This window comes from Leptosomus discolor, chromosome 21, assembly GCF_034619465.1.
Source record: "Leptosomus discolor isolate bLepDis1 chromosome 21, bLepDis1.hap2, whole genome shotgun sequence".
NCBI lineage: Eukaryota > Metazoa > Chordata > Aves > Leptosomiformes > Leptosomidae > Leptosomus > Leptosomus discolor.
Window position 1 is genome coordinate 3,575,861 of NC_141411.1, and position 11,343 is coordinate 3,587,203.

At 58.9% G+C, this 11,343-nt stretch overlaps 1 protein-coding gene across 1 annotated transcript; it reads right to left on the reverse strand.

Moving 5' to 3' along the window:
- Positions 1-6,893: 6,893 nt before the first annotated feature.
- OPTC (opticin) lies at positions 6,894-9,640 on the reverse strand. The gene is made up of 6 exons (XM_009953375.1): positions 9,416-9,640; positions 8,842-8,977; positions 7,746-7,904; positions 7,434-7,636; positions 7,195-7,290; positions 6,894-7,064 (listed from the first exon to the last, which is right to left on the reverse strand). Exons 1-6 carry the CDS (start codon positions 9,638-9,640, stop codon positions 6,894-6,896), a joined length of 990 nt encoding a protein of 329 aa, XP_009951677.1.
- Positions 9,641-11,343: the final 1,703 nt, after the last annotated feature.

The window sequence follows — 11,343 nt, forward strand, 5'->3', positions numbered from 1 at the left end:
TGCTTAGAAAAGCTATCCACGGCCCACTGCAGTAAAACCCTCGATTACCTCACCGGCACCGTGCAGAGCCAGGGGGGTGACGGGGAGAGTGAGCACGGGGCTGGGCATCCCCAGCAGCCAGCGTCCCTCCAATGTCTGTCCCAGGGATGGACATAGGGGGGAAAAAAAAAAGTCAAATCCTGCCCACGTGCATCCTCCCCACAGGTCCCCACTACCCAAGGGGGTGCTGCTTTCTCTGCAAAGGTAAGGACATCCTGGGAAGTGGTGACCCGAACTCCCCCCTACCCTGGTCTGCCTGCCTGGGGGCAAATGGGGTTGTGGAAAGCAAGGTCTGAGGGCCCGTAGCCAGCAGCAATGGAAAAAGGCAGCAAAAGGGCAGCTCCCGGGCTGGGGTGGGATGGCAGTGAGCCCCAAAGCCTTGCAGGCAAGTGCCTCCCCACGGGCAGGGCTGGCCCAGCTCTTCAGAGAGCCCAGCGCTGCTGCACAACGGCTTTGGCTCTTAAGCAGAAAGGCGAGGGAAAGCAAAAGCTCTCCATCCAGCTGAAAGCACCAGGGGAGTGACAGCTAGGTAGAAATAATTACTCAAATTGGAATTTGGGGTAATTATGTTCTGCATTCCCGCAATTTGCCCTGTGGGGAAGCCTTTTCACAACCCCCTGATAAAACAGATTTATCATTGGCTGAACACCAGGTCCTTTCCCTGTAATCTTCAAACTCAAACATATATTTCTCTGATCATAAATTAGCAATACTTGCACTTGCTCTCTCAAAGCTGTTTCTCTCTTCCCCCTCTCCAGGTTTTCCACATCCTACAGAAACGGAAGAGCCAGGCTCTGGCTGGCTATTTTAAAAGACGGCAATCAATCAGACACGCCAAGCTCGGCTCTTCTCCTGCTCGGGGTCCACAGCACACCAACACGCCGGCTGCTGCCATGCCAAGCTCTTCTTTAGGGGTGCATCACCCCTAAACCCACATATGGCCACCCAGTTCATGCTTGAAAGAGTTTGGCTTCAGGTCAATTAAAAAAAAATATAAACCTAAAGCCAGGAGTGGGGAAGCCTTGAGCGGTGGAATGAATCCCCAGTGGGGGAGACTTGCATGCCCAGCAAGATGTTGGTCTTTGTCCCAACAGCCCTGGAAATGCCTGGCTGGCAGCATGGAAGAGCCATACTTCTTGGCATTTTTCTCCATTTCATCATTCCTCCACGGTCAGACGGCTGGGCGTGCTCAGGCGGCGGATGGGAGACGGTGCAGGAATAGAGTCACCTTGGAAATGATGCTGGAGAAACTCGTCCCTCTGCAGCAACAGGCCAGGACTGCTCGGGGGGGAGGATCTAGGCGCCCCGAGGCTGGGAGCAGCATCAGGGTGGAAATGCTCCCATTTTGAGGAGACACCAAGCAGCTTTCACCCCCCTCCAAGGAGGTGGCACTGTCACTCCTGGCTCCGATGGGGACATCATCTCGCATGCCATGAGCTTGAGCATCCCCCAGACCAACCACACCCCCCTGGGAGAGGTGCTTCCAGCAGAGACTTCCCCCTCCTCAACTCCATCACCCCCCACCTCCCAAAAGACAACCCCCAGGCCCCTCTGAGCTCTTCCCTCTGCAGGAATTGGGTTAAGCCGGGGGGGTCCCCCTCCCAGAGGACACGTGCCTCCCATCACAAAGCCTTTCCCAGGCGTCAGGGCTCCTGTTGACAAGACCTAACGCAAGGCTGCTAATAATAGCTGTATCTTGGTCGTGTCTCCCATCCTGGAGCAGCTCACGGCAAGGAGTCCCGCTCGCTCCGGAGCAGGGTGGAGGAAGAAAGCTGGGAAAGCCCCGAGGTGCTGCAGGCACCCCCAGCCCTTAGGAGACCCACAGTGTGCTGCAGGGAAGGGGCTGCTTTTCTACAGATTATTTTTATGCTAAATGTTCACCATTTGGGAGGAGGAGGATGTGAAGAGGGAAAGAATGTGTTTTCATCTTTGTCCTCCTTCTGCTGTGTTTTTCCTTCTCCTTTTTCCAGTGGTGAAGTGGAAAATGGGGAGAGGAAAAGCCCAAGCAGGTTCCCCCCCCCCCCCTCCCCGCTCTATTTCCATTGTTGAGTTTCCCTGAAGCGGCCCAGGCAGCTGTCTGCACCCAGTGATAATTCATGAAGAGCGCTTTCATCTCCAGACCCCTTGCAGCTCCCATCTAATGAATCGCAGCACTGGGATCCTTCAGAAAAAAAAGGGCAAATCTGGAAACTGAGCAGCCACACAGCTCTCCTGGGGTGGCTGCTATTAATGACTCCATTAGCGTTAGGGATGTACAACCTCTCGGACCCTAAGGCACCAACGGGGATTTCGCCAGATGAGATGCTTTATGAATCTAAGCAGGAAAATGAGTTTCTGGTCAGTCCAGTGGAGCCCAGTTCCGGAGCAGCCGCCTGCGCTGGGGACAGGGAGTGGGACACATTGAACCTGGGCAAAGTCCTGCCCTGGTGCTGGGAGGTGGGAGCTCGCCAAGGGCTTCGGCGGGGCTGCGCCAGCGCTCCAGCCATGAGCTGCACAAACAGCCGCCCTAAACGATCGCATGCTAAGCACAAATCGGTGCCTTGAGCCAACAGCCAGTTAAGTGCTATAAATAAAGCTGTTATCATCCGTGCCTCACTCGCTGAGCAAGCTGGGCCACAGCGCTTCCTCCCCAGCAGCACTTAAGGGCGATTTCTAGCCCGGAGGAGGCCAGGAGCTTGTCAGCATCCACAGTTCAGTGGCCTTTTTCCATCCTGCCGTCAATTTTGCTCTTGGCCAATAAAACCACCAGTTGCCTGCCCTGGGCATGGGTTGGGGACAGAACTGGCAGACACAGCCGCTGTCCCAGACAGGGAGACCTGTGTTGTCTCTGTGGCCTCTTCCCAGCTTGCCTGGATCCCAGGAGGGCTAAGAGGCTCCGTCCTCCTCCTGCTGCTCCGATTCCTGTTTCAGGTTCCTGACCTGGCCCATCAACCCTGCAGCGAGCCGCCTGTGCTGCCCTGGCTGAGAAGCTGCAAAAGGACAGAAAATGATGGCTCTGTCCCCAGGTGGTGGCCAAGGGACAGGGCCCAGCCTGGCACAGGTTGCTCCTGGTCATGCTCGGAGGGAGGAGAGCAGAAAAGAAATCTGGGTGAGGAGTCGGGGAGCAGGAAGAGGGACAGGCATGGTGGTAGAAGAGTTCATTTCCCACTGGGGGGTGAGGGCCTGCAGGAAGGAGCTCAAGCAGAAGAAGATGGAGGTGGCTCAGGGACAGGCGTAGCAGCATGCTGTGTCCCTGCAAGGATGCGACACGCTGTCCCAGCCCCTCCTCAATCAACCCACAGCAAGGAATGTGCTCGTGTCACGCTCCCCAGGGGACAGAGATGCAGAAGAGGGAGAAGGCTGCTGCTCTCTGGGGCTTGAAGACTTTCCCCCGTCTCTGTTTTGGCGCTGGTTAATGATGCATGGCTGGGGCTGGGAGGAAGGCACGGAGCGGAGGGCAGGCTGGAGGAGGAGGGGGGGGCCCATATGGAGATGCTTCTCCCAGAGAGTGGCAAGATGCTGAGCTGGCGTGAGACCGGGAGCAAACCGAGACATTGCCTGTTAGAGCCAAGCAATCAATATGTGAAAATCCAGCCCAGGCGAGGAAGGTGACCTTGAGCGGCAGAGAGACGGAGGGAGGAGAGCTGCATGAATTACACACGGAGATGCTCTCTGGGTGAGGGAGGAGGGATGGAGGGGAAAGAGAGGGACAGGCAGGATGCGAGCCCTCTGCCTGGCTGCTGCAGAGCCTGCTGTGTGCCCGGGGACAGGATCCAGCTGGAGAGGGTGAGGAGAGGGAGGTCAGAGCCCGGAGTGAGTCTGCTTCTCCCTGTCCATCCCTACTGGGGGGGGGGGGGCACAGCTCCCTACACATCCCTAAAACAAAACAGCCCAGGAGAAGCCGCCTGTCTCACCCATCCCACTGCTCCCCAGTGCTCCCCCCCCACCATTTAACCATCTCCAGCAATGGGGCTGCCTCTCTTCCCCCTCAGAGCCTACTTTGAAGCCCCGCAGCTCCTGCTGTTACTCAGCAAACGCTCCCCGGATCAGAGCAACGCTTTGCCTTTGCGCAGCTCCCGCTCACGGCTCCTAACGAGGGCCCTGCACTAATTCCTCTCTCCGGCTGTTCTGCTCTCTCCCTTGCGTGCCTGCAGCAGGTCTGCTCCTCTGCTGTCTGCTGGCCCCGTGAGCTGGGCTCAGACAGTGCCCGGGGCAGGCTGGCAGAAGCAGCACGTGTATCTCGGCAGAGATGCACAGTTCCTTCCATGCATATATGCATGGGACAGGCTGTGCAACCCTATATAGCCTCTGCCATGGAATTGACCCTGCCTTGTGGGAGCGGGGTGAGCTGAGGCATCGCTGCGGGCATCAGGGGGTGGAGGGGAGGCAGGACTCCCAGCTGCCTGGCCACAGCCTAAGGGACATGGGCAGCAAGGGTGGCAGAAGGGGCAGGCAGGTCTCAGACATGCTACCAAACCAGGCTGAACTGGGGCAGGACTGTCCCACCAGGAGGAGGGCTCAGGAGAGCCCCTCTAACACCCACTGCCACCTCCAGCCTCAGGGAAGGCTCTGTGCCTCCACGCTGCTCTGGGGCAGGAGCCATCCAGCCACTCCAGGGTGCTCGGGGAGAACCTGGGGACTGTCCATCCCCATGGAGGGAATGAAGCACTTCAGCAGCATGGGAAAGGGCCGTGGGACCAGTGGCAGAAGGAGCTTGCTGTTCCCATGCTGCAAAGACAGGCACTGGTTTCTTTCCCCCACCACGGCAGCAGCAAGGACACGAGAACACTGTTAATAACTGCACCAGCAGAACAGGGGGGCTGAGCCCACAGCAGCCCCCTCCCAAGACAACCCCAGCCCAGCCCTCTCCAGGACTTTGGGGAAGGGGATGACCTGCTGTCCCATCCCGCTCCTTCCTATCTACAGGTCTGAGGGGACCCAAGAGCCACACAAGACATGACAGCACTGCTGAACCTCAACTCTCCCCCAGCAAAGCCCCCCCCCATCGCTCTTAGAAAAGTTTGGTTTCTGCAAAGCCAGCAGCACCATCTCCCCCCAGGTCATCCCTCCACTTACCTTGCTCTCCTCCCCCACGAAGCAAACCCTTCTTCCCCTCTGCAGCTCCTTTTAATCCTTCTTCTGCCAACACCGAGCACCTGGGCTGTTCCCCAGCTGTGTGGGCATGCCCCTGAGCCGGTAAAACCACCCCAGAAGGGAGGTAAACAGCAGACAGTGAGTTTGCAGTCCAGAGTTAAGGTCAGGCGTTTCTAAACACTCTGTCTTGCCATCTAGTGGGATGAACGTGAAGGACCAGGGCTTGCTGCTGGGAAAAGTTGGCCAACTCCTTCCTGCTGGAGCTGAGCCTGGCTTGCAGCAATACTTCATCCACGGGGGTAACGGATGGTGTAAAGGTGTCAAAAGGATGGATGGGGAAGGAGGAGAAATAGGGGGGTAGGCAGACAGGGGACAGATAGATGCAGCGGTTCCAAGAAGGACACGACAACAGTGGTAATAAATCCTGGCAGTTTAGATCTATCCTGAAAGGAAAGGCTGGAATAGCTCCAAATTCCCATTTACCAAGGGCCCTGGTTTTTTTTTTGAACAACATAATCCATGTCCAAGTTGGGTTTTGCATGGAAAAGAAAGGCAAGGGGAGGGAGATGGTGCACACATACATGCTCGTGCCCATGCTGTGCCAACGAGGCGGGCTCGCAGGCACGAGTGCCCAGCGGCGTTTCCAGCGTGCCCATAGATGAGAAGCTGGATCTTCTTGCAAGGTTTTCTCCAGCCGCCTTAGTTTGCCTCCCCGGGCCTGGAGGATGTGGGCTGAGCTCAGTGGTTTCAGTTCGGGATTTTGGATTCTCCAGGGATGTGTCATCCCTCTCACGGTATGCGTGTTTGTTACATGTGTATAAAAATATAGAGGATGAATACATTATATTTAAAATATCTCACCACTGGGCAGCTCTTTTTGGGTGTTGAAAGCTGGGATGATACAAGATATTTTAACTGCCTCCGAGTGACTCTTTCCTGCTGGACCCAGAGCTGTTTCTCTTGCAGGCTCTGGTGCTGCTTCAGGCTTTCTCTGCAGCCAAAGCAATCCCAAACCCTCCCTCTGGGCAAAGCTCATGTTGGAGACCCCCCACCACCCTGTTTGGGTACCAGGACAGCTCCTGGTCCCAGAGAGGGGTCAGGGTCCCCGCAGAGCAGGGGCCATGGGGCTGCAGCAAGCCTGGGGTGAAGTGATGGAGGACACCAGTTGCCTTGTGCTGAGGTTTCTTGTTGCATCCTCTTTTGGAGCACACGGGGACAGCCCAGCAGCGGCCACAGCTCACACCTGGGTGTGCAACAGGCCTCCAGAGCCACACAGACCCACCCGATGGACCGGGGACAGCCTGATCATGCAGGTCAAACCTGATGTGGGCAAAGCATCGCCTCCCTGGAGCAAAGAAGCTCCCGATCCTCATGCAGGAAACCCTGAAAGCCGACATGGAGGGGTCTTCCCAAGGCCCCAAGAGGGAACCGAGGAAGAAGTGAGACACAGGGAAGTCCCCATCTTTGCAAACCAGCACCGTTCACAAAGCAGCTGCTGGGCTGGGGCTGGGCAAGGACTTTCCGCTGCTCTCGCTGGTGAGAACAAGACACTGAATGGGTTTTTAAAGTCTTCATTTTATTAGAGCTGCCCATCCCCTGCTCCGTTCGCCCCTGAACTGTGTTCACCCCTACACGGAGTTGCTCAGCTCACACCAGGCTTGAATGTATCTGCATTCACTCCATATTTTCCATGGGGCAGCAGGGTCCGAGGGGGTCTGGGGTGGGGGTATGGAGGGTCTGGGAATGCTTGCCCTTGTTTCCCAGCTTTGGGGCCGTGGGGCTCAGAAGAAGCGGCCCGTGGGCAGGCGGGGCAGGCAGAAATAGGCGTTGGGGAAGAGGCTGAGGTTGATGGGGTTGCCATCGAGGCGGATGTCCTCCAGCGCCCTGCGGATCTGGCTGTGGTCCTGGCTGTCGCAGAACGTGTCCTCATGCATGGTCTGGATGTTGTTGTTCTGGCCAGGGAGGCAAAGGGCAAAATCAGATTCAAAGGGATGGGGAGGTGGAGGAAGAGGAGGAGGAAGACGCAGTGGTGGGCTCTGCTAGACTCAGGTACAGACAAGCCTGGGTCCAGGCTCGTCTCACCTGGAGGTGCAGGGAGCGCAGGCTCTCGGGCAGGGGTGCTGGGATATAGTCCAGCTGGTTATCGGAGAGATGGAGAAACTGCAGCTGCTTCAGCTCCTGCGGGAAGAGAGGAGAGATGAACCTCCCTGCTCCCAGCCCAGCTCCGGCCCTCTGCACCATCCCTGTTACCCCATGGCATGGCAAGTTTGGGCTAAAACCAGCCTGAATTCATCCACCAGGCTGGCAGCCCCAGCACCCACCCGGAAAGCTTCGGGCCGGAGGCCGGTGCTGGGGATCCTGTTGAGACGGGCGTCCAGCCGGACGATGCTGCGGGGCAGCTCGGGCAGCGCCGTCAGCCTGTTCTCGGGCAGGATGAGCTCCTGCAGGCTGGGGAGCAGGCGGAAGGCATCCGCGTCCGCCCAGGAGATGAAATTGCTCGTCAGGTCTATTCGCTTCAGCTTCTCTGGAGGGAGAGGAGGGAGGAGATGAAGAGGGACCCACGCAGAACCGCTTATTCCCCCCTGTCCCCGTGCCCCATTGCAGAGCCTGGCCCTTCCCTTGCCTCGACGTACTCAGCCCCGTGAAATCGCTGGCCCGGATCGCGCCGATGCGGTTGAAGCGGGCGTAGAGGTAGGTGGTCTCCGGCGGCAGCGATGGGATGTGCTCCAGGTCGGCGTCGTCGCAGTAGACGGAGGTGCCGATGCACAGGCAGAGCAGGCAGCTGGGCAGGCCTGGGGGTGCAGAGGCAGCCCTTGGCATGGCACGGCATGGCATGGCACATGGCACGGCATGGCACGGCTCCCTCTTTCCCCCACGGAGCACCCCAGCATGCAGGGAGACGGGAGGACATGCCCACCCCTGCCTACGCTGTGGGTACACGGAGTCTTTAGCACCCGGAGCTGTCGCAGCCCCAACACCTTCATCAACGAAACAGCCCAGGGCACCTCGTCAAGGGAAGGGACAGAAACTCCCAGCCAAAAGAGCTGCTAATAAATGAAACTGCTCGGGGCCAAATGCCTCCCACGGGAGAGGGGGAGATGTAAAGTTTCCAAGCTCGCTTGGCCCCCTTAGTTTTTCCACAGAAGGAAATGGAGCAAAAGAAAACAGTTTTGTGTGGTGCAAATCATCCGCCTCGGCTGCTTGGGGGTCCAGGCAGAGGCGACAGGAGGGGTAAAGCCATGTCCCCCCCCACGCATGTGCTCCCTCTCCTCTCCCCCAGCGCCCCTGAGCATCCATTAGTGGGGGAGTTCAAAGCAGCAAGGCAACAATTTCCCTTTGCCTCCTACTTAATTTGTCCCAGTCCAGAGTGACAGAAAATGAATAAAGATATTTATCCCTCGCTACGGGATTTTAATTGTCACTAATCTAATTGCTACTCTGTCCGACTGTCGCAATGCCTCTGCTCATTAAAATGTTGCCGCTTTGCTGGAGCTCTTGTTTCCCAGAAATGTCTCGCTGCAGCCCCCCTGCCTGCTGTGTGATAAGACGCACCCCCCAACACCCCGGGGCAGAGCAAATAACTGCTGCTGTCTGCTGGTGGCAAAAGGATTTGCTTCTTTTTCTCCAGAGAGCACCAGCCCTGCCACCCCTGGGACATGTGGCTGCACCCCGTGGGAACCAAATCCTGCCAGCTGCGCCTTTGTGCTGCACCCAGGGGTCTGCACTCACCCTGCGCGGGGATGGGTGCTGGGTGGATGGGGCTGGCGGCGGTTGGAAGCTGCAGCTTCGGGGTTTCAGCCGTGGTGGCCAGGTTTGGGAGAGCCGCGGGGTCCTTGGGGCGAGGAGCCAAGGTGCCAACCTCAATCTGCAAAGACAGCCTGGGCGTGAGGGCTGGGGTGGCCGAGCAAGCCCTCCCGCTCCCCTCTAGTGTAGGAGGCACTGGTCAAGGGGTCAAGGGAACTGGGTAGGTCTTACTGGAAAGCCAGCTCCTCCTCAGAGAGCTCTCCTAGGCCAGGTTTTCAGGAACCCCCCTCCCTATTTGCCCAGGGGGACGCAGGAAGCCTCATGTCCTGCCTTCCTGCGGCGGTGGCAGGGGATGAGGAATCCGGTGGAGGTCGGGGTTGGGTAAAGCCTTTCCTGCCACCAGCAAGAGCGATGGAAGAGCCACCAGGGCTTGTAGGCTTGCGCAAAAGCCTGGTTCTCCAGCTGTGCCCCATCCATCCCTTGGACCAAGCCCCGTTGTCAGGATGAACCCAGGGAAGACCTGCCCCACGCGCTGGGTACTCTCTTACGTCCCACTCACCTTCGGAGCAAGGTCACCGTAGTCGTAGAGCTCCTCATAGTTGCTCAGGTCAAGGATCTCACCGTAGTTGTCCAACGTCAGGTCGTAGTTGTCCAGGTCCAGGTTTTCATAAAGGGCAAGATCAGCTTTTGGCTTCTCCACCTTCCTCCTCTCCTCCTTGGCTGGGACAGCCCAAGCTGCTGCCAGACACAGGCTGGAGATGCCCAGCCAGGCCAGGGTCCTCATCCTGCACCCAGCCAGGGTCACCACTCCAAGGGCAGCTCTGAGGACGGCAGTCCCCAGGGATGCAGGGATCCGACAGGGCCAGCAACGTAGGTCAGGATGGGGCCAGGTGCCCTGAAACGATTGCAAAGCGGTGAGAGCAAAGAGGGATGGGAAGGTAGGACTGGCACAGGTCGCAGCCAGCCCTGCTCTCCAGCCGTGGTGGGGACTGTGGCCAGCGTGGGGAACAAACGTCCTCCGCCCCCGGCCCCGGGAACATTACGCCGTCCCTTTTCTTTTCAGCCCATTTCACGCTCGGCTGGGCGGCTGTGCAGGAGAGGCCCCGCAGCCATGCCAGGCTGCCCTCGCTTCCCGGCTTTCCCAGCCCTGAGGAGGCAGCAACGGGGGTCGAGAGGTGATGAGGGGATCAGGGTCCTGCTCTGGCCCCTCAGGGCAATGGGTGAAGCTGGTCGCTGGCTCGATAAACCCACCAGCCAAGCAGAAATGACCCCAGGACTCTCGGCGCTGCTGTTTTCTGCTTCGGTCACAGGGGCTCCTACACCCAGGTCCAGAGCCCTGAGGTGCTGTTTCTCAGCCTCCAGCACCCTGGGCAAGCCAGCTTTGGGGGGAACAAATGCCACAGGGTCCCTGTGACTGGATGCTAAGCCCAGCGGCTGTCTGCACAGGGACACCCCCAGCTCTGCAGCCCAGGCAGGGCGCGCCCGGCAGCCCCCTACACCCAAACTCGCTGGGGTTCCTTCCCAAAAAGGAGCTCACTCCCACCTAAAGCTGAGCCCTGCGCATGGATCCCCAGAGCCCACCACGCACCCTGTGCTGCAGCATCGCCCACCCGCCAGGCTGCACGCCCGTGCACGCGCCCACAGAAGAGCAAGCGGAGGGGCCCGGCACCCAGCAGCCTCCCACGCGTCTCTCCCAAACCAAATGGAACAGCAACGACCCAGCTCAGAGTTTTTGCACCCCGCGCTGACCATGCTGCTCCCTAATTTCTGCCGTTTTCCCACAGATCAAACTTTTACACATACAGTGAGCCCCCCTGCACGCATCGCCAGCCCCCCACACCCCCCTCTCCCCAACCCTACAGCTCACCCCAGCCCAGTGGGGCTCTGCTTGGCGCTGGAGGAGCAGAAAGAAGATGACATGGACGTACCCCCTTTCCCCTCCTCCTTGGTGCGGGAGAGCCCCGCTCTGCTCCTGCGGGCTGGTGCACTGGCCAGGGAAAGGGCTGCCAGGCTTTTAACGTGTGGGGAGGAGGAGGGGGCTGCACAGTGGGGCCTGGCATGGCTGCTGCCAAGGGGAGAGGCAGGATGCGGCCAATCAAGCCAGCAGCCCCCCACTGGGACCTTATATTGTCCCCAGGGGTGAGCCAGCCCCAATGGTGGCTGTCCTCCAACGGCCCAGGCTTGTGGGGGAATGGGATGGGACAGGATGGGGAGTGAGCTCTGCTCCCTGCCCTGGTGTCCCCATGGGTGATGGGGACACACAGCCCTGAGCAAAGGGGACAGAGCCAGCCCTGCCACCATCCCAGGTCCTGCCAAGCCAGAGGGTGATTTCCAGCTGCAGCCATCCCCAGGGATGCGGGAATGGCAAAGCACCAGGCGCAGCCCCCCCTTGCTGATCGTGGGTTTCGGCTGGGTGGAACCTCGGGGCCCAGTGAGCATCTCAGCCCTGGGGATGGTGTGGGGGGGGACTCACGGCTCCCCAGGGCT

What these genes read in the sequence shown, in the direction of transcription:
- OPTC (XM_009953375.1), bottom strand. Translation starts at nt 9,640, where the DNA reads ATGAGGACCCTGGCCTGGCTGGGCATCTCCAGCCTGTGTCTGGCAGCA. An exon ending in AGCACCCATCCCCGCGCAGG is followed by an intron (nt 7,905 to 8,841) that starts GTGAGTGCAGAC and finishes CTGCACCCCCAG; the next exon opens with GCCTGCCCAGCTGCCTGCTC. An exon ending in TGCGCTCCCTGCACCTCCAG is followed by an intron (nt 7,065 to 7,194) that starts GTGAGACGAGCC and finishes CTCCCTGGCCAG; the next exon opens with AACAACAACATCCAGACCAT.